The sequence below is a fragment of the Vulpes vulpes genome, chromosome 4 (genome assembly GCF_048418805.1).
Source record: "Vulpes vulpes isolate BD-2025 chromosome 4, VulVul3, whole genome shotgun sequence".
Lineage (NCBI taxonomy): Eukaryota > Metazoa > Chordata > Mammalia > Carnivora > Canidae > Vulpes > Vulpes vulpes.
In genome coordinates, this window is record NC_132783.1 from 101,972,512 (window position 1) to 101,998,778 (window position 26,267).

Genomic DNA, 26,267 nt, shown 5'->3' on the forward strand with positions numbered 1-26,267 from the left:
TCAGGGCGTGACCCTGGGGCCCTGGGACCCAGGCCAGCCAGGGGCTTCTCCCTCTGCCTGTCTCTGCCTCTCTGTGCGTGTCTCTCACGAATAAATGTATAAAACCTAGAAAGAAAAGACAAGAGAAGAGAAAAAGAAGAAAGAAAGAAAGGAAATTCAGAATCTAGAATCTAGGAGGCCTGGGGAAAGGGGGTCTTTGCTGTGAGAACTGGAGCGTCTAATTTTCTTCCCTGCAAACCTTCCCCTTTGGAAGGCCGGAACTGTGGCAAAGGGCAAGCCCCGCAGGTTTTGTTTTTTTGTTTTTTTTTTAACTTCTCCGCTCCCACCTCTTCAAGATGAATGATGACGACTGTAAGGCAGTTTACGAGGTCGGTTAGTTGAACTAATTCCGTAAGATGTGCTTAGCAGAGTGCCTAGGACATGGCAACTTCCAATACACGTCAGTTACTGTTTTCACTGCCATTATTATTATTATCCCGACTTCAACGACATTCGAGGCGTCTCCACTGGGCCAGGGGGCCCGGCCGCGCAGGACCCGATTCACACAGGCGCTCACGGGTCGGCCTCAACGCCGGCGCCACAGCCCTGGCCTCGGCGCTCCCCACGAGGCCGCCACCAGGTTTTCCGCTGCGGGGGAAGTCCGCGACTCACACAACAGTCAGGACGGTCCCCGCGCCGACGGCCCTGCCCCTTCTCCTTCAGCGGCGGGGGCAGGCCTGGGCCCGACTCCTACCGCACGCCCGCCCGCCTCGCCACCATTGGTCGCCCCGTCGCTGGCGTGACTAAGGCCCTTCCCTCTTCTCTCTGGGACCACGCTGAGGCGATCTCCGGAAGCGGAGGGGCCTCAGAGGAGGGCCCGCGACGCATCCTGGGCTTTGTAGTCCGAGCCCACAGCCGCCGGCCAAGACCGCGGCGTCAGGACCCGGAGAACTACAATCCCCAGCAGCCCGCGGCGAGCGGAGAGGGGCAGCTCGCGTCACGTGGGCTCCCGGCCTGGGCGGGCTACTTCTCAGTGCGGCGGCGGCGGCGGCGGCGGCTCGGGGGACCGGGGCCTTTTGTTCGGAGCGGCCGCGGGGGGCCCCGGAGCGGCGAGGCCGGCGGCCTTCCCCAGCTCGCTCGGTCCCGGCACACCCTCGCGGGGGTGGGGAGGCCGCCCCCTGGGCCGGGCCTCGCCTCAGGCGCCGCCGCCCCGCCCTAGGCCCGCCCCGCCGGGCCTAAGGGGAGGAACCGGCCGGGCCTTCCCGCGCGGCCCAGGCACCTCCGGAGTCGCCGCCGCTGCCCTGCGAGCCCCGGACCGAGGCTGCCCCTGGTTGCTTCCGCAGACGCCATGAAGATTAAAGATGCCAAGAAACCCTGTAAGATGGGGCGTGGGCCGGGTTGGGAGAGCTCCTGGGCCCCGGGCGGAGGCGCCTTGTGGAGCGGCCTGGTCCCCGGCCTGCGGCTCGGGGTGGGGGCGCGGGCCCCGAGGCCCCCTCCGCCCCCGAGGCCCCTTCCGCCCCCGGAGGCCCCCGCCGCCCCCGGAGGCCCCCGCCGCCCCGGCGCTTTACGTCCTCCTCGAGTTCTGGGACGCGCTTACGGGGATTTTTCGTTCGGCTTCGGCCGGGCGTGCTCGACCTGCCCGTCCACTCCCCCTCTGCTCCCCCTGAAACCAGGTTGGAAACGGGCCTCATTTGCACGGGGGCATTGACCACTCTCTGTTTGTTTGTTTTTTCTTTTTTCCCTACTGATTTCTGGGCTTCTCGCTTGTGTCCTTGAAATCCGGCGTGTTCCTGGGAGTTGTCACTGTTGTTACAATTAGAATCTTTTTAAAACACGCCGGTCACCTACCAGTGGGTAATTGCCGTGGCTTGTTTTTGCTTAGAATTTGTTTAGAATGACAGATCGTGTTTGCTTTAAAAAAAAATAAATAAACAAAATTTTAAAAAAAAACATAAACAAAAAGGAAGATAAAAATCACGGGTATTCCCGCCACTCAGAGCTAACCACTATTAATATTTTGGTGGATACTCTTAGAGATTTTTCTACGACTGTATATGTACGTACTGTTTAATGAAATATTCTTCACATGTTTTAAGAGCAAGTCAACTTTAATTTTCCTTTTTATTTTTAGGCTTTTAAAGACCTTTTACTCCTGTAAGTAGCTTATTTAATCACTCATCACGATTTTCGGACTTTCTAAGTACATTCTCCCAAAGGAACTAGGGGATGTATGCTTATTTTAGGGTCGTATTGGTATTTTACGGTCTTTACTGTCTCATGTGATCTTACAGACCTAAGAAATCTGCAAAAGGGAGCATGGACACCTTCCCTTCTGGACCGTCAAAGTTCTTGTAACTTCACCAGAAAGGCAGCATACCAAAGCACTCTAAAAACTACTCATTGTTATTTAAATGTGAGATGATTTGGTCTTGATTTTTACAGATGAGGAAATGGAGTTTATTTAGCCCCAGAGTAACTTTTCAAGGCTATACCAACCAACTCTGTGCTGATGAGGTTCCCTGAGTGGACTGACTCATAGTCCAGTGTTCTTTTTTCTGCACCCGTGGGGGTACAATTTAGTCGAAATAGAGAAACCTTTCTGATCTGGTGGTTTCATCTGCCTGCTTAAGAGATAGGTATTTTAATGATGATTTCTTATGATAGTGAAAGAGTTCTTGTTCAAGGAGTCTATAAAATAGTGACGTGAAGGCTTAGGTGACAGGAATATAGAACCACTTCTAGTTTTCTTTACAGTTGCTAAATTAAACTGATCTTGAACAGATGCAGTAATACAGAACACTTGGACATCTTAACTAACATTTTCCCTGCTTGTCTTAGAACTTCCATTTAGTAAAATAAGTTGAACAATGACAAGCTCATATGCACACTCTTACAGTTAATAGTCTTTTTGCCATGATAATTGGTTTGTTAGATTTGGGCACACTTGTTATCAGGTAAGAATGCCACCTCTGTCAGAGGTGCTTCAGCAAAGATATAAAGGTTTATAAAATAAACTTTAGGTTGAGAAAAGAACACCTGTTTTTTTAAAGTTACGTATTACTACATTATGAGACCATTAATGATGAAAGAGACATACTGAAACACTAGTCAGTTAATATGATTTAGAAGTCTAACGTAACATTTCCTGTTTCTTTTGTGTAGAAGATGACGTTACTGCTTCCTCAGTTCTTTACAGGAAAAGTAAAGAACATCTTGTTTTTCTTTGTGAAGGAAAGTATTTCAATTATGGATTATAAATATATGTAACCAGCAAGTGTTATCTCTAATGTTCTTAGGAACATGAACACTCAGATTAGCTAAAGATACATTTTTGTTGCTTTTAAGTACTCGTATAGGGGTTTTTCTAATAATTATAAATTTATTTATTTGAATAATTATAAATTTAGTGAGCCCTTCGTATGTTTAAAGTACTATCTTTATATGCATTGCAGCGTTAAACAAATGGCTTTGGCTTCACATTCTTACATTCACATTTCTAAGTGTCAGAAAACATTGCTTTTAGATACATATATACATACATAATAGATACATACATAATATATTGCAAGGTTATAAATCAGATGCGTGTATTTAACCAGAAAATAAGAAAATGAATTAGTTTCATCTGCCAGATTATATAGTAAAAGATTAACATTTGAAATATGTGTTAATTCAACTCCAAGGGAGGGATAAAGTCAAACATTAACCTAATGAAAAACTTTTGCTAGTGAAAATATGGAAACCTGCAAAAACACCGGCAGTGTTTGCTTTACCTTAAGTTTTTCACACTGCTTAAATATTAGATATTAAAAAGCCAAACAGCCATGAGTTCCTCTTGTACCTCGACTGACAGGATGTCTTAAGGTATGTTCGACATTTGTTTTGCTTACCTTAGTGGCTTGTAGCCTAATTAACAAGATGATAATAAAAGATACATTTTTTTAATTTGAGAAAATAAAGATTTTTGAGTCTCTGCTTTGCTAACCCAAGCTGTTGCCTGAAGCTTTTGTCAAGAGCAGAGCAAAGTATATGGCATATGTGTGTGGTTTGCTTCTATATAATTTGATTGGCCTGTTTGTAAATTGAATCATTACTTAAGAATGATCACTTCCAGGGACGCCTGGGTGGCTCCCTTCGTTAAACATCTGACTCTTGATCTCAGCTCAGGTCTTGATCTCAACGTGGTGAGTTCAAGCACCATGTGGAGCCTACTTAAAAAAAAAAATCCCTTCCAGTAGATGATGAGATAAGGTACAATCGAATATAATTTCTAATGTTTCCTTTGATGTACCTAATTTACCAAAGGGGGAAAAAATATTTACCTGATGCTTTTCTAAGGAATTATGATACTAAAGATGTAAAAGTAGTTATTTTTTTAGTCTGTTTCAAAATACCAACATTTTTATTTGGAATGATTATTGGGAAAAGCAAAAATGCATGTCTTTTTTATCCAAGAACATCAAGCATACCCAGAATTTACCTGCACACATGCCCATTTTAGAATTTTGCTTTTTAAAATAATCCACTAATGTTTTGAACATTTTCATCGTTTGGTCCCTTTCTCATCAAAGGGTCCCAAAGGATCCCTTTGGGCTGAAATCTACATGGAGCCATTAGCAGTTAAACAGTTCTTTAATATTTCTCCCCCACCCCTTTACAACACCTAGCAAGACACCAAACTCTTATAACACATCTTGTTAGAAATCAACAGTTTGCCTCATGGCTAGATATCAAGGGGATTGGACACGGCAGGTCTCTTCATATACAGTCTGTCTTGTAAGAGAGATAATTCTTGATGTAGCACTTTATGCTTATGATAGTTCTGGATATTTTTGTTACTGATGGCTAATGGCAGCTCTGTTAGGCTCAGCTGAAAAGTAGTTATTTTTTGAAGGTCAGATATATTGTAGGAAAGTCTTGAGAGGGCAGCACGTATTTGCCATCATCAAAATACTTATTTGCATTTATGATTTATGGAATGTATTTTTTTTTTAATGTGTATTCTGGTTTTGTTTTGTTTGTTTTTTTTGTTTTTGTTTTGTTTTTTTTATGATAGGCACACAGTGAGAGAGAGAGAGGCAGAGACGCAGGCTCCATGCAGCGGGAGCCCGACGTGGGATTCGATCCCGGGTCTCCAGGATCGCGCCCTGGGCCAAAGGCAGGCGCTAAACCGCTGCGCCACCCAGGGATCCCTTAAGATTTTATTTATTCATGAGAGCCACACAGAGAGAGAGAGGCAGAGACACAGGCAGAGGGAGAAGCAGGTTCCATGCAGGGAGCCTGATGTGGGACTCCATCTCAGACTCCAGAATCACGCCCTCAGCCCAAGGCAGGCGCTAAACCGCTGAGCTACCCAAGGATCCCCTTAAATGTGTATTTTCATTCATTATTTTCACCTTGGCAATGGAGAGTTTTATTATCAAAGAAAAAAAAATGTTTAGGTTGTATGCAGTAAGTAGCTTGTTCACACACTGGTAACCTACTTTTAACCTATCTCTTGGCTAGAAGCAACAAAGCTATAGGTATAGATACTTCCCTGATTTTTTAGGAAACAGATATTTTTCTTACCTCATGAGCTATATTAGTGGACCTGTGGTTGTACTTATATTTGCCTCATACTTGGAATTGCAAACAAAGTTTGAGCTCCATGCCCCTTTCCCCTCCTATTTTGGTCAGTGACAAAAAAAGGTTTTGTTTTGTTTTTTTTTTAATGTACTGGAAAATGTAAAGATCAGTAATTATACCATTTACTAAATGATAGGAGTGGATCATTATTAAGAATTTGTGTTTTCTGTAGGACACACCTCACTGGCTCAGTCATTAGAGCTTGGGACTCTTGATCTTGGGGTTGTGAGTTTGAGTCCCTCGTTGGGTGTAAAGATTACTTAAAAATTTTTTAACTTTTTCAAGTTCCAAAGAAGCTGTATTATATACAGAGGGAAGGGGGTTCAGTCCTTCTTGGCTACTGCTTTCTTCGTGGCTTCCAGGACATTGCTCTTTTCCTCTTTTCCTTTTGGCACGGTTTTAAGTCCCCACACTTTTTTTGATGAACTTGAGGGGACACTTGTCCTTCGAGATCTTGCATGTGCCACTCATGCTGTTCATATGGGGCGTATGAGACGAAGCAGCATACTTCTGGGATCATACCCTGCACAAACTTGGTGTGTTTGGTGAGGTGACCATGGCAGCAGCAGCTATACCTGGGCTTGCTTCTACTGTTACTCACCTTGTGGCCCTCATTGAGGCCCACAGCCATAGGGTAGCATAGAGCCATAGCATTGCTATGGTAGCATTGCTCCTCCATGGCTCCTGGGGCAGAGGGCTTCCATACTTTTTTAATGTGATTTTTTTTCCCCCTCTTTGGCATAAGGGAATGAATTCCAGAACTCTGCTGAGTTAAAAGTTCACTATACCAAAGATGGCTGTTACCAACTTTTTTTCTTTAGAGTCACTGGCAAGGCTGAGTTCTTCCAGTCCTTACTTCCTGATTTTAAGAAGAAAATTGTCATAATTGAGATTTACTAAGAAATAGAAAGGGCATGCAGTGTTCTAGTTTGCACATGATTACTGAGAAATTTACTGTCTACAATATAGCATCTGTAGTTATGCTTCCCTTAAGAATAGACATATCTGGGATCCCTGGGTGGCGCAGCGGTTTGGCGCCTGCCTTTGGCCCAGGGCGCGATCCTGGAGACCCGGGATCGAATCCCACATCAGGCTCCTGGTGCATGGAGCCTGCTTCTCCCTCCGCCTGTGTCTCTGCCTCTCTCTCTCTCTCTGTGACTATCATAAAAAAAAAAAAAAAAAAAGACCACATATCTTTAAAAAAAAAAGAAGAACAGACATATCTCATAGGCTAGATGTGAGATGATTCTTGGGGTCTTTGCATTCTTAATTTTAAAAAACAACCTCTATAGGCAATAACCCTTAAAGATATTATACAGTTTTTCCAACTTAATTTACAGTTATTTCATAAAACATTCTGTTTCTCTAGTCCAGTGTAAAAAAGTGAGTCACTCAAAGATTTAAAATTGAATGGTAATATTATCTCATGAGTTTGTGGTTGTTGGTGGCTATTCTTTTTTTTTTTTTTTTTTTTAATTTTTATTTATTTATGATAGTCACACACAGAGACAGAGAGAGAGAGGCAGAGACACAGGCAGAGGGAGAAGCAGGCTCCATGCACCGGGAGCCCGACGTGGGATTCGATCCCGGGTCTCCAGGATCGTGCCCTGGGCCAAAGGCAGGCGCCAAACCGCTGCGCCACCCAGGGATCCCTAAGATTTATTTATTTTAGAGTGAGAGACCATCTTCAACAGACTTCACACTGAGCACAGAGCCCAAGGCAGGGTTTGATCTCATGACCTGAGCTGAAACCAAAAGTTGGACGGTTAACCGATTGAGCCACTCAGGCATCCCTGGTGGTTGTTATTCTTTATATGTTGCATGTCGTACATATCTTATAATATTCTTCAGTAATTAATGTAATTTAAAAGAAATTGCAGATTGATATACTGTAACAATAAGACATAACTTTGTAGACAAGTTTTTTTGGTTTCTGTGTGGAGTTTTTCAGCTAGGACAAGATTGGTTGTTCCATGCAAATATATCAAGAAAAGCTTTTTAAAACAAGCCACCAGGGAGATCCCTGGGTGGCTCAGCGGTTGAGCACCTGCCTCCGGCCCAGAGCGTTGATCCTGGAAACCAGGGCTCCCTGCATGGAGCCTGCTTCTCCCTCTGCCTCTCTCTATCTCTCATGAATAAATAAATAAAATCTATAAATAAATAGATAAGCAGTAGAAGGTTTTTGTTTTTATCATTTTAATGATAATTATACTTAAGCAATAGTTTTCTTTGGGAAAGAGCTAGTTAATACTTTTCGTGCACCCTAGGTTTCACAAGCGATTTCATTCAGTGAGCCTTTTTTCTACTGCCTACTTCACCGTTAGGTATTTTGGAATTGGCCATTGACCCCTTGGGATGAAAAAGTGTGGTACTCCTACATAGCTTTAGAAAAGTGGAGGGGATCCCTGGGTGGCACAGCGGTTTAGCGCCTGCCTTTGGCCCAGGGCACGATCCTGGACACCCGGGATCAAATCCCACGTCGAGCTCCCGGTGCATGGAGCCTGCTTCTCCCTCTGCCTGTGTCTCTGCCTCTCTCTCTCTCTCATTCTGTGTGACTATCATAAATAAATTTTTTAAAAAAAGAAGAAAAGTAGAAAATTTCTTACTCTCCAGTATTTCATCTATAAACTTCAAATATTTTCCTAGGCAGTAAGGTCTTTTCAAAACTTAATTTATGGTTTCATGTAAGAATTAAAAGTTCTTCACATAAATATTAATTGGGTTTTTCTTTCAAGAATGGCAGTTTTTGAATATTTATAAACCTGGGAGCAGACAGGGACTTCTGACTGAAAATAAAAATAACATGATCCTTGAGCCTGGTAGTTTTTCAGCATTGTAGTTTGCTCTGAAGTAATCTTTTTATTTGTATGTATTTTGACACCTGACACATATGTAGGAAAACTATAAACTTAATTTCTAAAGTATTTTTAACTTTGGAAAATAAAGGTTTTTAGCTTAGTAAATCTTCCCTTGTAGAAATTTTTCTATCCCAAAATTCATTTTATGTGGCAACAGTGACTTGTACACCCACCCCCATGAATCTAGAATCAAACATGATCAAATAAGAGAAATCAGGTCCCTGGGTGGCTCAGTCACTTAAGTATCTGCCTTTGGGTCAGATCATATCAAGGTCCTGGATCCAGCAGAGTCAGGCTCTCTGTCTGCTTCTCCTTCTCCTCCCTCTGTCCTTCCCCGCTCAGGCACCCTCCCCTCTCTCTCTCCACTCTCAAATTTTAAAAAAATAAATCATTTTAGTTATATCAGAATCATTCCTATGTTTTATGTAATGTCCACTGAAAAGTGTCCTAATTATCTACCTGTTCAGCAGATTGGGAAAATTCTGAAGCCATCTCTGACTTACTGGATCAGTAGAGCTACCCTGTATTGTCTTTTCTTTCAGTGTGTTGTCCAAGCAAACAGTTGCTGTGAATTTCTCATCTGTAAATTTTAGTATTGTTGCTTGCTACTAGGGATTTGAAAATTGAGAAAATTTAGTCCATTTCTTTTATATTTTAGTTGCTTGTAAAAATCTTTAGGTGACACAAATGTTATGACTGCTGGGGTCTTACCCCCCAGATTATAGTCTTAAGTCATTTTACTATTTTTTAAAGAAGTTTCCTTTTTAACACTGTCTTTAATGTCTAAACTTGGGTTTCAAATACAAAAAATAAATGAGCTTTTAAAAAAAAATGAACTATTTCTCCAGAAGAAGATAATTAGAATTACTCCTTCCTCATTTAATACTATTTACTGTACTGATTTCAGTAAGTGTAAATTCTGAAATGGAGAAATGTATAGAATCCTTTCTTGTTGAATTGTATGTTACTGGTTTCTAATACTCACATATATCAAATAAAATACTAATATTTAAGAAACAGATTTTGGAGGGAACTAGTTTCCCATGACAGCTTACATATAAAAAACTGTGAGGTATATTTTGTTCTGAGGTTTTTTGTAATGTATGTATTAGAGTATTTTGTATTAAGTATTAAATTATTCTTGAGTCTCTGTCATTTTGTTTAAAATCTCAGAGAATTGAAACAGACCTGGAACAAACTAGGATTCAGAGAAGCTAATGGTTTTTCCAAAGTCATATAAGTCCAGTTGGTGAAAGAACACCAAGTCCCAAACCCAAATGATATAACTCCCTGCCCAAATGTGCCCAATAGACTTCTCTTCAACATTATTAACAGCTAATTTTATTAACCAGATGTATCAAAGAAACATAACGTTTAATGAGCAAAGAATAAGTTCTTTTTAAGGAGGTACTTTTTCCCTTAGGTTACTTGAAGTAATTATAGGCCAATTTTATTACATTAAAATCTTATTAGAAATATTATCAAGCCCTAGGTAATGACCTATTTATTAAAACAGGTCCAAATTTGGACCAATTATTGGTCCAAATTTTTCCTGATTCCCCTGGGGCATATGATGAGTATTTAATAGGGTGAAAAGGAATACCAACCTGAGCAGGAATTGAAAGGCCCTGGGCGAGCTCTAAGCATCTAACGTTACAGGTTTCTAGAAAATGTATAAAGTAATACTTCGAAGGGAAAAAGTTGAGTTGCACATAGAAGAAGCATCTTACCCCAGAATGTTATTGACTGCATGATTCAGCATATAAGTTTGTGGCTAATTAACTAGTACCTAATTTGCATTTCTAAAGTTGATATATACACATATACATATGTTTTTTGTTTTTGTTTTTTTAATCCACAGCTTTCCCATGGTTTGGCATGGACATTGGGGGGACTCTAGTAAAGCTCTCATATTTTGAACCTATTGATATCACAGCAGAGGAAGAACAAGAAGAAGTTGAGAGCCTAAAAAGTATCCGGAAATATTTGACTTCTAATGTAGCATATGGATCCACTGGTATTCGGGATGTACACCTTGAACTGAAGGATTTAACACTTTTTGGCCGAAGAGGAAACTTGCACTTTATCAGATTTCCAACCCATGACCTGCCTACTTTTATCCAGATGGGAAGAGATAAAAACTTCTCAACATTACACACGGTGCTATGTGCTACAGGAGGTGGTGCTTACAAGTTTGAAGAAGATTTTCGCACAGTAGGTATCTTACTCAAAGCCAAAAATTGATGCTCATTCTTTTCTTTCTTTTTTTTTTTTTAAGATTTATTTATTTGAGAGAGAGAGAATGTGTATAGGAGTGGGAGGAATGACAGAGGGAGAGGGACTAGCAGACAACTCACTGTGGGCCTAGTCCATCATGGGATTCAGTCTCACAACCCTGAGATCATGCATGACCTGAGCCAAAACTAAGAGTTGGACTTTGAACCAACTGCCACCCAGGTGCCCCCTCCTTATTTTTAAAATAAGAGGCTAGGTTCCCATCTAGCATGTTGCCTAGATTAGTTCCCCCTGCTGGATACAGAGGAAGTTTGTATTCATGACTAGCTTTTCATTTGGGGCACTTAAACACCTTTATAGACTGAGTAAAAAATTGCCCAGATTTGGGCTTATTGTACATAATACTTGGTAAAACTTGCCAAGTTTAGGGACTGCTATAAAGCTACAATAAAAGGGGATTTCAATGAATTTGGCAGTGTACAAAGCCAAATATAAGTGGGGTTTGAATTACAATCACTATTATTGACATGTGTTTGCATTGCTTTTGTGTATTATCCATACAGTCCTTTCTCCCAGGGCCATCTCTTTCCCTGCCCCTGCCTCTTCACTAAAAACAAAAACAGCTGAGGCCAGTGTCTTTGATTAAGTAGACATCTGAATGAGAGTCCCTGTTTTCCCTTTTTTCTGGTTTTATCCACCAGCCTTACTATGTTCCTATCTCAAAGGAGGTCATTTGGATATGGCAAGAGGACTATGTAACATTGATTATATACTAGTGGGGGTTTGCCAAGCTTCTTCATTCTTCATTAGTCCTTTCATTTGAATAAAAGAAAGTTAGCATTTGGGGCTACTGAAATTTGTTTTCTTTGAAAACATGCATAAACCATTTAATTTCTTAAATTCACATTAGAAAAGTCTGTGAATAGAATGTAAGTGATCACTTATATGGCTCACATAAGTGAGCCCCTTAAACTTTGAGATAGTTTAAAAGTCTAAATTGTTATTCATTTTTTTCTTTCGATGGATAATACTGATTTGCATTCAATTTATTGAATGGTTTGAACATAAGAAGTCCTTGCCCACTAAATGTTAGTTTGCTCCTCTCCTCTCCTCTCCTCTCCATCTTTGTAAAAACTGAAATATCCCCACAAATTTCCAGAATGCATCCAAAGGTAATACCACCATCACTGAGAACCATTGGACTAAGAGATAACGACACGAAACAAAACAAGTGAAAATGTATGGGTCATAGATGATTTTCAAGTTTTATAAGGTACATGAAAATTACACATACAGTGCAGTTGAGCCAAGTATTTTGAATACTGTCCCTTTTTCACTTTATAAAATTCTATGGTGTTTTGTTTTGTTTGTTTATAGATTGGAAACCTCCACTTGCACAAACTGGATGAACTTGACTGCCTTGTAAAGGGCTTGCTGTATATAGATTCTGTCAGTTTCAATGGACAAGCAGAGTGCTATTATTTTGCTAATGCCTCAGAACCTGAGCGATGCCAAAAGATGCCTTTTAACCTGGATGATCCCTATCCACTGCTGATAGTGAACATTGGTTCAGGAGTCAGTATTTTAGCAGTCCATTCCAAAGACAACTATAAACGAGTAACCGGGACAAGGTAGTGACCTTTTTGTACTTATTGCAGCATTCATGTTGTTTTATACACAGAAGTTGTGAAATCATCTTAATGCTAGCCTCTAACATGCATTTGTGCAGTAGCAAAAAATGTAGATGTGTAAGTATAAGTGTTGCAAATAATATTGTTTTATAAGGTATGTGTATAAAGATTCAAACTAAAATCATTACATATTTACATTTGCTTAACATCAGTTGGCATCAAAATTTCCATAATTGTAAGAGGGAGTTCTTATCTGGAATGATTCTAATGACTTGTATTTGCCAAAGCATTCTTGTTGGTTTTCACTGTTTTATAACATATTTAAGCCTGAAATTTGCCACTGGTCAGCTTGCATGATGGTTGGATCAGATTAATATTTAAGTGTGGTATCGGATAACATTGTAATAATTTTTTTTTTCAAGATTTATTTCATTTATTTGAGAAAGCAAGAGAGAGCATGGGGGGAGGGGCAGAGGGAGAGAGAATCTCAAGTAGACTCCCCTCTAAGCACAGAGATCCATGCAGAGTTCAGTCTCATGACCCTAAGATCGTTACCTGAGCCCAAATCAAGAATCAGATGCTCAACCAACTGAGCCATCCACATGCTCTTGTAATAATTCTTAGAGGACAAATTTAACATGAGCTCTTTATGGGATAACATTAATGTTCTAAATATCCCATAAGGTATTTCTTTAATTTCTATAATGCCTGAAATATTGTTGTAAAATGAAATTTAAAATTGTCCTTATGATTCTGATATATACTTTATCAGCTTTTAAGGAGGGTAGAGACTCCTGTTTGAGGAAGATTTGCAGGTCTATGAAGAAAAACTCATTTCCATTTTAAAGTAGTACTCTTATTAAAGGGATAATTTTTTTTTTAATCTAAGTAAACTCTACCCCCATGTGGGGCTCAGACTCATGACCTTGAGATGAAGAGTTGCATTCTCCACTGACTGAGCTAGCCAGGCACCCCTAAATGATACTTAAATTAGTATTTTTTTTTAAGATATTTTTATTTTTTAATGTATTTGACAGAGATTGAGCATAAGCACGGGGAGCGGTAGAGGGAGAACGAGAAGCAGGCTCTTCACTGAGCAGGGAGCCTGATGCAGGGCTTGATCTCAGGACTCTGGGATCATGACCCAAACACAAGGCAGACACTCAGCTGACTGAGCCACCCAGGCGCCCTCTATCTATCTATCTATCTATCTATTTATTTATTTATTTATTTATAAATAAAGATTTTATTTATTCATGAGAGACACACAGAGAGAGAGGCAGAGACACAGGCAGAGGGAGAAGCAAGCTCCATGCAGGGAGCCCGACATGGGACTCGATCCCGGGCCTCCAGGATCACACCCTGGGTTGAAGGCAGCGCTAAACCTCTGAGCCACCCAGGCTGCCTCCCAGGCGCCCTTTAATATTTTATCTCTGGTTTCCAAAAATCTGCTTCCATTGTTAACTCTCTATGCCATAGAATTACAGGGAAGTATTACCTACTTCAATCAATTCTAAAAGAAATTCAATCCGTTAACTAAATTCCAGGGATAGAGTTTGTTAGAAATTTAGGTGAAAGGAGGGAAAATGAATGGGAAAAATTAGAGAGGGTGACAAAACATGAGAGACTACTAACTCTGGGAAACTGAACAAAGGGTAGTGGAAGGGGAGGCAGGCGGGTGGATGGGGCAACTGGGTGATGGGCACTGAGGAGGACACCTGATGGTTTGAGCACTTGGTGTTATACTGTATGTTGGCAAATCGAACTTCAATGAAAAAAAAAAGAAAAGAATAGAAATTTAGGTGAGACTGGGAGCAAAGGTTTTGATTCTAGGGATTAGAGAGACATGGTTTCATTTTATCAGCATATCCAAGTAAATTTTTATCCTTAACATATTGACCAGCCTGACAAATTTTCTCACCATATTCATTTTTGGGTCATGCTAAAATGCTAATGTGTCACATTGAATTGATTTCAGCCTTGTCAGAGCAAGTAAATAGGCCTTTCACTAAATCATTTTCCTGGAAACCATTTAGAGTTATAAGTTTTCTCCTTTTAATTCATATGATACTACTACTTTTTTTTTTAACACTTAAACTGTTTTCCCTCCCCATCCCCACACATAAAGCATTTGTTTTTAGCAATTATAAAGTGTAAGGAATTGGGTAAAGATAATAGAAGATATAAAACATCCCTCTAGCCTTCATGTTGCTTCTGCCAACTGATTTTTCCCCCCTTTGGTTTATTTTTTCATCTGACAAGTTTGGTTTGGCATTTTTCTTACCTTCATTATGCTGATATTTCAGCACTTGGCATTAGCAATGTGTTCTTTCTTTGTGCATATTGATAACATGAATACTCCTTTTAATTTTGGAGAAAGAATACTTTATAAATATAACTTACCCAGTTTTCTTTATTTTCTTTAGCCTTGGAGGGGGTACATTTCTGGGTTTATGCTGTTTATTGACTGGCTGTGAAAGTTTTGAAGAGGCTCTTGAAATGGCATCCAAAGGTGACAGCACCCAAGCTGACAAACTGGTCCGTGATATTTACGGGGGAGATTATGAAAGATTTGGTCTGCCAGGTTGGGCTGTAGCGTCTAGGTGAGTTTAATATTTATGTTGTAATTAAAGTTGCTTATTTAGTTTTTAGAAAGCAACGTATCAAGAAGCTACAAGGAGGCTTACTCCTACCTGGCTTAGATTCCAAGTTTTGAACATTCATGTAATTTAAAAATAAGATACACGTTATGTCTGCCCAGGTACACCCTGTAGGAAACCATTTTATTCTTGAGTATCCTTTCAGTATTTCTTTATGCAAATAAAAATATATATCCTTCTCACCCCCTTATACAGAAGGTAACTTTCAGAAGGTAAAATTTATATACCATTATACAGCATACTACTTATTCTGTATACTCATCAACAAGCAGCATATCCTAGTCTATCTGCCAGCCTCCGTCCCCCCCCCCCTTCTCTCTCTTTCTCCCCTTCCTCATTCTCTCTCTCCCCTTCCTCTGTCCCCCTTCCTTTTTCTCTCCCCTTCCTTCCTTCCCTCCCCTATTAACAGTCTCTTGGTATTTTATTCTGTGGATTTATCAGAGTTTCATGGTGATTTCCAGTATTCTGCCATGTGTGTAGTTCAGTGAGTCAGTCAGTAACCTTGTTTATACCATATTTTATACCTGTATAAATTTATCTGTAGGATAAAATGTGTGAAATGTTGCTTATTATCAACAGAATTTTGTTTTTCATTTCTCTGCAGTTTTGGTAATATGATTTATAAGGAGAAGCGAGAAACTGTCAGTAAAGAAGATCTAGCAAGAGCTACTTTAGTTACTATCACCAATAACATTGGTTCTGTGGCACGAATGTGTGCTGTTAATGAGGTAAAAAATTTTAACTATATGAAAAATATAGATTGGAGTTTTATGTATATATAGCAGGGCTTCTTTGTGTTCCTTAAGGAGACCTGTAGGATTGAGATCTCTGTTAAATCCCAAGGTTCCATTAGCTGTATATACCATGTGTACCAAATTATGTTACCTTTAAAGAAAGTAGCCGATTATTCAAGTTGGTAGTAGAACCAAGAGATATTTACATTTCAAATTTATCTACAAACTTTTTCAGAAATACACAACCTAAATCTCTTGAAGATAGAAAATTTTTCCAAACATAGGACATTTTTGAGGTAACTAATTTTTGAAAGGGGTATTTTTTGCTATTAATGTTACATTTGATTAGCAAGTGCTTAGAAGTTTTCTTATTGCCTTCGGCTTCTTTACAGTGCTGCCTTGTTGCATATGGATCAAGCAGCATTGTACAGGGCTATGAAGGCATTGAGACTTGTTCTTCACAAGAAATTTGAATGATGTATACTTAGGAAAAGCAAGTACTCCTGTGTTTACCCTCATTGTTGGGTTATTTTTATTTGAAGGAGATTGTATATATAATCTGCCTTCATATAATAGATGTATTTGCCCATTTAATTTTAATTTGATATTTGTAAATATCAAATACCTTAAATGAATTGGGAATTTTGCTTTTTTGAGGGAATCCTTCATCTGTTCATTTTTTCATTAAGTATTTACAGAGAACCATGTGCCAGGCATTGTTCTAGGCACTTGGGGTACACTAGTGAAGAAAACAAAGATCCCTGACTTTGTGGAGATTGCATGCATTCTAGTATTTTAATAAATTTTTAGTATGTATAGGTTAATAAGTGGTATTTCTTAAAAAAAGAAAATCAAACAAAATAAAGAAAATTGAGAGTACATCGGCAGAAAACAAATTGCTGAGTAATTGAGTGGTTAAAGGAAGGCTTTATTGAAAATGTGACCCTTGGATAGATACTGGAAAGAGGTGAGATAATCATGCATGCAGATATTTGAGGAAAAAAGCTTCAGCAGAGAACAATTGTGAAAAAACCCAAATTAATCCTTTGAATTATTCTGTTTAAATCCAGTATGTTGTTTCTCAGTGACAGTGTAGTAAGTTGGTTGATGGAGCCACTAACGGATGTTTTAACCTACGTTTTAGGGAGTATTTCACTTTTATGGGCTAACAATAATCCAAGACCTTTTTTCTTAGCCCTGTAGATCTACATTTTCACTGGCCACTTGACTTAGCAATAATTAAGGCCACTGTTTACACTATCCAAACTCAGTGTGCAAAAACGTATATTCAAAAGTTCAGTATACAGTGAGAGTGGAAAAGTTTCATGGAGTTTGAAACACCAGTTCCTCCATAAAAAATTTCCTTCAAGGTTCTCTACAGAACCAAATTAATGAGTGAAATCTTCTTAGCAGAGGGTGACTTGATGGGTTAGCCTGACGCCAGAGATGCTAGAAGCCTCAAGTTTACAGTGTTAGTAATCCTAAACCCATTTAAAATACTTTTCCTTGGTTTTAATCTCAATAATATTTCTCCAAATTACTTTCTTAATAGATTATTTATTGGTCATCTTCAAAAACAAGTATCATCTAAAATCATTTACTAGGGTCTTTCCAGAATTTTGCTTTTTTAAAATACACTATTTTTTAGAGAGGTTTTAGGTTCCCAGCAAAATTGAGTAGAAAAATACAGAGAGTTCCCATATACCCTCGAACCCTACAGCTGTACAGCCTCCCCCACTGTCAACATCCAGCACCAGATTGGTACATTTGTTATAATCATTGAACTTTGCAGTGACACATTATTATCTCCCAAAGCCCTTACTTTACATTGGGTTCACTCTTGGTGTACATTCTGTGGGTTTTGACAAATGTGTAGTGACATGTCCTGAACTAAATTTTAAATATTCAGGATTTTGGAGATAATATGTACCAGGAATGTGGTAGACACTAAAAAAAGGTAGTAGTTGTTTGCATTTTAAAGTAGAGATTTTCTAAACCCTACTGTATTATAAAATCCACTTGATAATTTATATTTCATGTCATTTTCTTCTTTCCTTTTAGAAAATAAACCGAGTTGTCTTTGTTGGAAACTTTTTACGTGTCAATACTCTCTCAATGAAACTTTTGGCATATGCACTGGATTATTGGTCAAAAGGCCAACTGAAAGCATTGTTTCTAGAGCATGAGGTATGATAGGAAAATAATGCTTTGCAAATTTTAATAGCATGCTTTTATTTATTTATTATTTATTTATTTATTTATTTTACTTATTTATTCATGAGAGACAGAGAGAGAGAGAGAGAGAGGCAGAGAAGCAGGCTTCATGCAGGGAGCCTGATGTGGGATTCGATCCTGGGTCTCTAGGCTCAGGCCCTGGGCCAAAGGCAGGTGCTAAACCGTTGAGCCACCCGGGCTGCCCAATAGCATGCTTTTATAAGCAGGTTTCATATATTGCTTATTACTATGTACTTATAAGTATAAAACTATGATTTACCTAATAGTATATTGAGTCCCTGACTTCAATTTGAATTGGGGAGATAAGGGTTACTATAACCTGGTAGGCACCCCATTAAGGTGGAGTTTCCTACTTCCACTGACCAAGAAAGAGCGATACTAGATCTTACAAGCTCTGTAAATATGGGGCTGCTGTATACTTAGTTAAATTGTATTCTTTTGTTGTTTTGTTTTTCTCTAAATAAAAAAAATATTAAAAATGAACTGACACAAAAATATATAATTAGGCAATGAAAATTCTCCTTAATCCTATCACCACAACACCTCCAGAAGGACCACTGTTAAAATTTTGGAGGTTATTCAAAAATTTTTTTCTATTCGTTCATTATATCTGGTTATTCTGATCTGAAAATATCAGTTCATATAATACTTTGGATTAACTAAATCTACCTTGAATTGTTTTGTTTCTGATCAAATGGAAGTATTATTAATTTTAATAACAGATTCAGAGTATTTTCTTGTGTTTATGTTGGGTTGTTCCTGCTCTCACTATGATGAACTGCTGCTGTGCAGGCTCCGAGTGGCATGCTGTAGCCCGGGAGATTGGCAGGTGAAAGAAAAGGAATTGTTTTGAGGAAAGGGAAGAAGGGCTCAGAATTGTAGTAATAGCCCTAGAAGCTTTTCAGTGTCTAAAAACCACACTTTGAAAATATATATTTCATATTTTTCAAATACTAGCTGGCAACACAGAAATTGATGTTTTTGAATAAATGTTCTTAAATAGATTTTACATAAATATGTTTCCAGTAGTAGTTAATATTGCCTACTAATTTAAAAGCTGAACTGTGTTAATAATTGTTTTAAAATTATACAGGGATATTTTGGAGCTGTTGGTGCACTTCTTGGGCTGCCAAATTTCAGCTAAAAAGCATCAGGTTTCTCTCTACTAATAAATGTCATCCATGAGGAACTGAAAACCAGAGTCATTGTTACTGCATTATTTTGTCACTGGGAACCAAAGGATAACAGAGTAGCACTATTCCTGTTGATTTTTAAATGTCACAGTGGTAAGCTGCTAAAAGTTGCCATATTAAAAGAGAGAGCTTGGTAACATGTGAAGTATTTCTAATTGAAATGCTTTCCCTTCTGTATATAGCCAGTGTTAAATCCTTAAATGCAATACAGCCTCTGATTATTGAGCTTCCTCTCAGAAGATTTTCTATTTATTTTATGTAGCCAACTATTGCAGTACTGTATGCTCAAACAAATCTTAAAGTCTCTGAAATGTTTAGCTCCTGAAAATAATTGGATCTGAATATTTGTTACAAGTGTGTTCTGTGTGTCTTGGTTACTACTAAGTGGACAGTAACATACCCTGTATCAAACTTATTGAAATGGCTATCAAAGATGATCATTTTTTTTGTGATTTTAGAAATGTTAAGGCAATATTAATTATTCATTCTTGTAGTTTTCTCAACATTTCCTTCACCAAAAAAGCATGTTTATGTGATATTTTCCCAGAAGTATAAACTTTTTCAAATGCCATAATTTAATTGAAATACTATTATTAAATATTATCCTGAATTTTAAGATGAATCCTAGAAAATAACATAATCGGTGATAATTGCACTTTCTGTATTTTATGTTAATCATTATACTTGAAAAATGTTTTGTATCCTTTAATTAGAGGCTTAATTACTTATTTGAAAGTCCATTTAATGAGGTCCCAGGACTATACTAATAGAATATGGTTTGTGTGCATTGATAGAGACCTGTGCTCCTTCTATACCACATTTATCTCGGGCCTGAACTTAGTCATTTCTGTTTAATTAGGTCTGAAACTTCAAAGCCAGAGACTTTAATCTATTATGAACAGCAACAAAATCACATTTAATCACATTTATTCTAAAGAGATGTTATGGAAATCTAAAAGATGAGTTGTTTTGAAACTGTAGGAGTCTGAGGCAGTATTGCAGAATTAGAAAAGGATCAGTGTTTTATACATTCTGGTAATAAAGGCATTATAGTTCCAAAATTTGTAAATCCTCTTGCCTTGGAATTTGTTCTCTATTTTGAAGTCATTTTTTATAATGTTATTAATTTTTTCAGATTTTTACTTTGGCATTAACGTTTTTGGAGGTCCAAGAGTTCAGTGAAGTTGTTTAAGTCTGTTAATTAATTAATTGGTTTAAGAAGTAGATTTGGGGAAAATATTCACCTCCTTAAATTACCAGTAAATGTGGATGTGCTTTGAAGAGCTTAAAAATTGTTTACATTATAGGAAGAAAGAAGTATTTATATGTTTTTATGGAACATAATTTTTTCCATAAAAAACAATGTGCAGTAGAGGTGCTTGAGACATTTCTCCTTATAGTTTTCAAATTTTGTGCTCAAATATTTAAAATTCAGTTTTATTTGTTCAGATGTTCAGACATGAACATCTGAATAATGAGAGTGATTTAATTTAGAGGGAAAAGCATGTAAGGTAACTTTTTAGAATTTAGAATATTTGGAACTTGGAATTCATGTTAGATCAGTAAGTCATTTTGAAAAATCTACAATGACTAAATGTTTCTTACTTTAATGTTTCCACTGTTGTAGCTAGATATTTCTGTTATTACAAAAAGCCATGCGTTCAGTTTATTTTAAAATTCTGTGATTTGGACATTTGTATAAAAAGTTTTTATTTTTAAGTGATAATTTCAAGTTACCTATGGCAAACTATATTAACAGCTATAGATCTGGGTCTGTCTTTAAGAAAGGAATGGAAGGGTCAGAGTCCATGTAAGTTAAGTTGATCATTGCTTTTGTTAATTTGGGACTGTGTTTCATACTTTTGTCCTTTGAAACTGAAGTTACCTGTTAAAATGCATATACAATGAACAACAGTTTCACCACTGTTGATCTTGGCTATTCTCATGTATAATCAAGAATTCCTGGAGTAATCAGCGTGAACACAGAGTTGTGATAGACTGCCAAGATTCTAGTTTGTTTGTTTGTTTGTTTGTTTGTTTGTTTGTTTTATAGCCTCACAAAATTCTTTGTAAGCATACAGTGGTAAATAGGTTTAGTTCTAAGCCCAATCAGCATAATGCCTAAAAGCTCTCTTTCTATTAGACTGTACAGTTTAAGAACATAAAGTGTAAGCCATATGTAATTTGACATTTTCTAGTAGGCACATTTAAAAAGTAAAAAGAAACAGGTGAAAATCATTTTGATTATATATTTCTATTTAACCCAGTATGTCTGGTATGTTACCATTTCAACATATAATCACTATAGAAAGTTATTTAGGAGATACCTATTTTTGTTTGTCTTTAAAACCAGTGTATATTTATACTTAGGGCACACTTCAGTTTAGGCTAACCACATTCCAAGTTCTCAAGAGCCAAATTTGGGTAGTGGCTACTGTACTAGACAGTGCAGTTCCAGAGCTAGCTCTTAAAAATGAACGCTATCATGTATCCATTAAAACTTTATGAATAAGGGCTTTTTAAAGAATGTTTGAGAGGGGATATGGGAAATATTATTTTTTATGGGAGTTTTTTTTTTTTTTAAATACAGAAGGAAGGTAAATAGCTCATTTGGGCTAGTTTATTTTACACAGATTAGCTGTATTTCTGGCCAACTCAAAAATACCTTACATTGAATCCTGCCATTTCATCATAACCGTGTATCATTTTTACAGTGATACTGATAAAGTTGCCCAAAAACCATCCTGACTGACCTCAACAGTCTCCAGAATGTGTTTTTCCTTCACTGAAGCAAATTTGATGATTCCAGTGACTTAAATTCCCCCAACCTTATCTAATTGAACTTTGAGAAGACAATTTTAGGACTAAAAAGAGGCCCGTTTAATTCTTCATTGAGTTTTATACACACAAGAGAACCTTTATAATTTTTGGATTTAATTTTCATTCTTAAAAACTGGTATTTTCAAATGCAAAGAGCACTATCTATTTGGGGACTTGATAAAGAACACAATGTCTAGAACTTTCTGCTACCAATACCCCCTCTCCCGCCAAAATATTGCCTTTTAACTAGAGGCATTTAAAACTAATGGCTTTTCGTTCTATACCCAATTTCTCCAAAGACATAGTATTAGACTTGCTTGCTTGTCAACAGGGGCATTCCTTGCTTAGCTACTCTAATTTAAATAGGTGGGCTCTTTGTTTAGGTAAAGTCAGTGCCATTGCCAATAACAGACATGGCCATTGACAGTCTTTAAGGAGGTTCAGATTTTTTGCCAAATATTAGACTCTGTAAAGATTCCCGAGTTTTTTACCTTTGCATGCAAATGTGATTACTGTATTATAAGTACTAGTTCCTGAAAGTCCCGTGTCTTTAAGAAAAATGCAGCTAAAGGGAAAGGTTTTCCTCTATGTCAGATGGGAACTCTTGCCTTCTAAGAGCAGTCCATCACATCTTGCCTTGATTTCTAAGGTTGCATTCTTGGGTGGAAAGCTTAGCAAGGCAATGATTTCCAGATGTCCTTTATAACCACTTTGCTTGTTTTTATATGCAAAAATGTTCATATTTTGTGTAGTATATCTTTTTCTGTTGAGCACTTTATGCTTTTTAGTCCGTTGCATTTGAGGATATAGCTTAGAAATCCTTTCTTATTTAAAGCCATGGAAAAACTCTTAAAGGATAATCACCAGAAAAAAAATGAGTGTCTATTATTTTGCCTTTAACTGAGTTTTGTGGTATGTATAAACAAAATATTAGAAATATATTGCCTTTTTGTAATACTCTTTGACCTTATTTAAGATGATTTGCCAGGAAATGTCATTGATGTCCTATTTTCCTAATAAGGAATTCAGCCAACTTTGTTTCTATCATCAGATAACCTCAGAAAATAATGTGCTTTATCTGTATTACTGCCTATTTTCAATATTTGAGACAGTGGTTGTCTTATATTTTCTACTGAGCCTTGTAATAAAGACCAAAAGAAGTAATTTTTTTCTTTCTTTAAGGTATTTTTAATAGCCTAATAAAAATAATGGTGATATAAAAAGTAAATCACCCTAGCTTTTTGACCATATCTAAAATTCTGAGTTATTTCCACTTCTGAAAAGTTCAAATGTCTTGTCAAAGCAGTCTTTTTTGCTTGTGTTATCTCTTGTGTGTTCAGTGGATGTAGGATGGTAAGTTGGCATTATTTTAGAAATTGTGCCAGCCAGTGGTCTAAATTCTTTGTTACATTCTTTCATTATAAAATGAGGGAATTGATTTGTTACAATGGGGAAATGACTCATTTACCATCAGGATCCTGAAAAAAGACAGTTAGTTGCTCTATTCATGGCAGCATTTGGAAAGACTAAAATAATTTGTTTAGATACGTGGTGTCCTGTTTTGAAGTTAATATGATTTATATGTGTTGATAGGCACTAGATTCTGGATTCTCACCAAACCAGTAGAATAGTATTAGATATTCTCTCATAATGTTACGTTCTTGCCTATACTGGCCAAGTAGATAGACTTAAAGTAATATGAGGGGTTTTATATATATATAGTAAAGTGTGTGTGTGTGTCGGTGTATGTGTGCGTGCACATGTGTGTACACGCTTTTATCTGTGGAAGTATCTGGAATTTTTATTGTGTTAACTTTAAAATTATGGGGACATTATTATAACTTTTCCATTGTACAAAAAGGAACATCCCACTAAATTCATGAATGTTTGAATATTAGATATATTTGAGATTTTTAGTGGCCCTTTTCTTCAAGCTGTTTCTTCTTTCTGGTCATTGTGAGTAAGAACAGATGTGGGATAAACTCTTCCAGGAATTACTGTTTTTGTCAAACACAATTCTTAGTGAAATTTCTAAAACTATATTTTAATTACCTCCAAGTGAGTTGAAATATCCTGTGTTCTAGTCATTTACATCAAATATGATGAAGACCTAAAATACTTTTATCCTTAGAATTGTCTGAGAATAATGGTTCTGACATTCCCAGCTTGTTATTTTAAAATCAATGTAGCAATGAGTTGATACTGAGACTTCAAGTACTACATAGTGCTGAATGATGTGTTTGAGGGGAAATAATTTTTTTTCCTTAAGAAAAAAATTTAGAAATCTTTATATGTTGGCTCTTTGTGTAGTTAAGAGATTAAAATTTTCAGTGATTTTGCTGCAGCTGCCACTAATTTTGTGTTTAAAAGAACTAATGAATATATTTTTCAAAGGAGTTAATGAAGTTAAAATTCAAGGTTTTGAATTGTATAAAATATGCAACTGAATTTCAATTCTATGATATTGCTGAATTTTTTTTTGCTATTAACATCTTTTATTCATTGCATTGCTTATAGTTTCAGTAGCTTTCAAAGAAAACATTTGAACTTTTACATAATTTGTAAAATATACATAAGTAATGCAAATAGTTTGAGATTATTTTAGCTTTATTTGTATCTCTGAATCATGGACATCATACATGGCACAATCAGTGGTTATTGCAGATATTAAGCCATTTTGAAATTTACGACTTTTTTTCTGAGGTATACAACATTTAGAACAAACACTTAGAAACAAAAGGTAACTGTACAACCTAACATCAATATCTTAGTCTCTTTGTCCCAACTATAATTAATGGAATTAGGATGTAAGCCTTAATAAGAAGACGGCTTTATTATTTTTTTTTACAAATTGTATGCTTCCCTTTTTATTTGAACTATATTGAGACTTCCACTTTTTAACTAAAGTAAATGACATTTGTCTTAATTCTGCCCAGTTATTGACCAAATCATATCTAGATATTTGTATGTTTTAATTTTACTTATATAAGCCATTTCAGTTTAAGTTGCCTTATTCTGTCCTTCACATTCTTCTTGTCAAGTCTAATAAGCTTTTGTCATGTTGGAATTCTTTTAACACTGAATCTGTGATGTAAAAATGTATGATGTGCTATAAATTTTATTCATAATAAACTAACTTATAGCCTATTGTACCTATAAAACATTTCTTGTAAATTGTCTAGTTTATTTTTTCATTTATGTACATTTTCTTATGTAAATTTTTAAAATATTTGTTGTGGCCTGTTCTGTAAACATTCCTGTGCCCTTCTCCTTAATGCTTATTTGCATGAAAGAAACTTAGGTTTTGCTTGTTTATATTGGATGGCCATTAAGCCAACTTCTGTACTATCTGCCTTCTTTCCTGTAGTTTAACTTTTTCTAGTTTGGTTCGTATTCTAAATAAATGTTAAAATCATTCTTTTTATTTCCTACTTTCCAAATAAATTCTCTAAGTTGTTTAATATGTGTCTTTTTATTATTTCATTTTATATATTGTACTCCCACATTTTCACTCTGATTAAAGTTTCAGCCGAGGAGCACCTGGGTGGCTCAGTTGGTTAAAAACCTATGCCTTCCTGCACCCCAGTGTTCATAGCAGCAATGTCCACAATAGCCCAACTGTGGAAGGAGCCTCGGTGTCCATCGACAGATGAGTGGATAAAGAAGATGTGGTTTATGTATACAATGGAATATTCCTCAGCCATTAGAAACCACAAATACCCACCATTTGCTTCGCCATGGATGGAACTGGAGGGTGTTACGCTGAGTGAAATAAGTCAATCGGAGAAGGACAAACATATGGTCTCATTCATTTGGGGAATATAAAAAATAGTGAAAGGGAATAAAGGGGAAAGGAGAAAAAATGAGCGGGAAATATCAGAAAGGGAGACAGCATGAGAGACTCCTAACTGGAAAACAAACAAGGGGTGGTGGAAAGGGAGGTGGGCGGGGGGTGGGGGTGACTGGATGATGGGCACTGAGGGGGGCACTTGATGGGATGAGCACTGGGTGTTATGCTATATGTTGGCAAATTGAACCCCAATAAAAGATAGATAAAATCAATCTCAAAAAAAAAAAGCCTCTGCCATCGGCTCAGGTCATGATCCCAGAGCCCTGGGACTAAGCCCCACATCTGACTCCCTGCTCAGCAAGGAGCCTGCTTCTCCCCCTCCTCCCCACTTGTGCTCTCTCTTGCTATCTCTGTTGCTATCTCTCAAATAAATATATAAAATCTTTTTTTAAGATTTAGTATTTATTCATGAGAGAGGCAGAGACACAGGCAGAGGGGGAAGCGGGC

General features: G+C 37.5%; 1 protein-coding gene and 1 pseudogene across 2 annotated transcripts; one reads left to right on the top strand and one right to left on the bottom strand.

Moving 5' to 3' along the window:
• Nucleotides 1–996: 996 nt before the first annotated feature.
• Nucleotides 997–25,431, top strand: PANK3 (pantothenate kinase 3). 2 transcript variants are annotated; one of them, XM_026007446.2, is made up of 8 exons: nucleotides 997–1,067; nucleotides 1,199–1,355; nucleotides 10,324–10,676; nucleotides 12,075–12,328; nucleotides 14,755–14,931; nucleotides 15,593–15,716; nucleotides 17,784–17,909; nucleotides 19,051–25,431. In XM_026007446.2, exons 2-8 carry the CDS (start codon nucleotides 1,328–1,330, stop codon nucleotides 19,099–19,101), a joined length of 1,113 nt encoding a protein of 370 aa, XP_025863231.1. In that variant the 5' UTR covers nucleotides 997–1,067; nucleotides 1,199–1,327; the 3' UTR covers nucleotides 19,102–25,431. The 2 variants fall into 2 exon arrangements, with proteins under 2 accessions (XP_025863231.1, XP_025863240.1); XM_026007455.2 differs by lacking the exons at nucleotides 997–1,067; nucleotides 14,755–14,931 and having other exon boundaries at nucleotides 1,178–1,355.
• Nucleotides 5,928–6,329, bottom strand: LOC112926412 (large ribosomal subunit protein eL36 pseudogene; annotated as a pseudogene).
• Nucleotides 25,432–26,267: the final 836 nt, after the last annotated feature.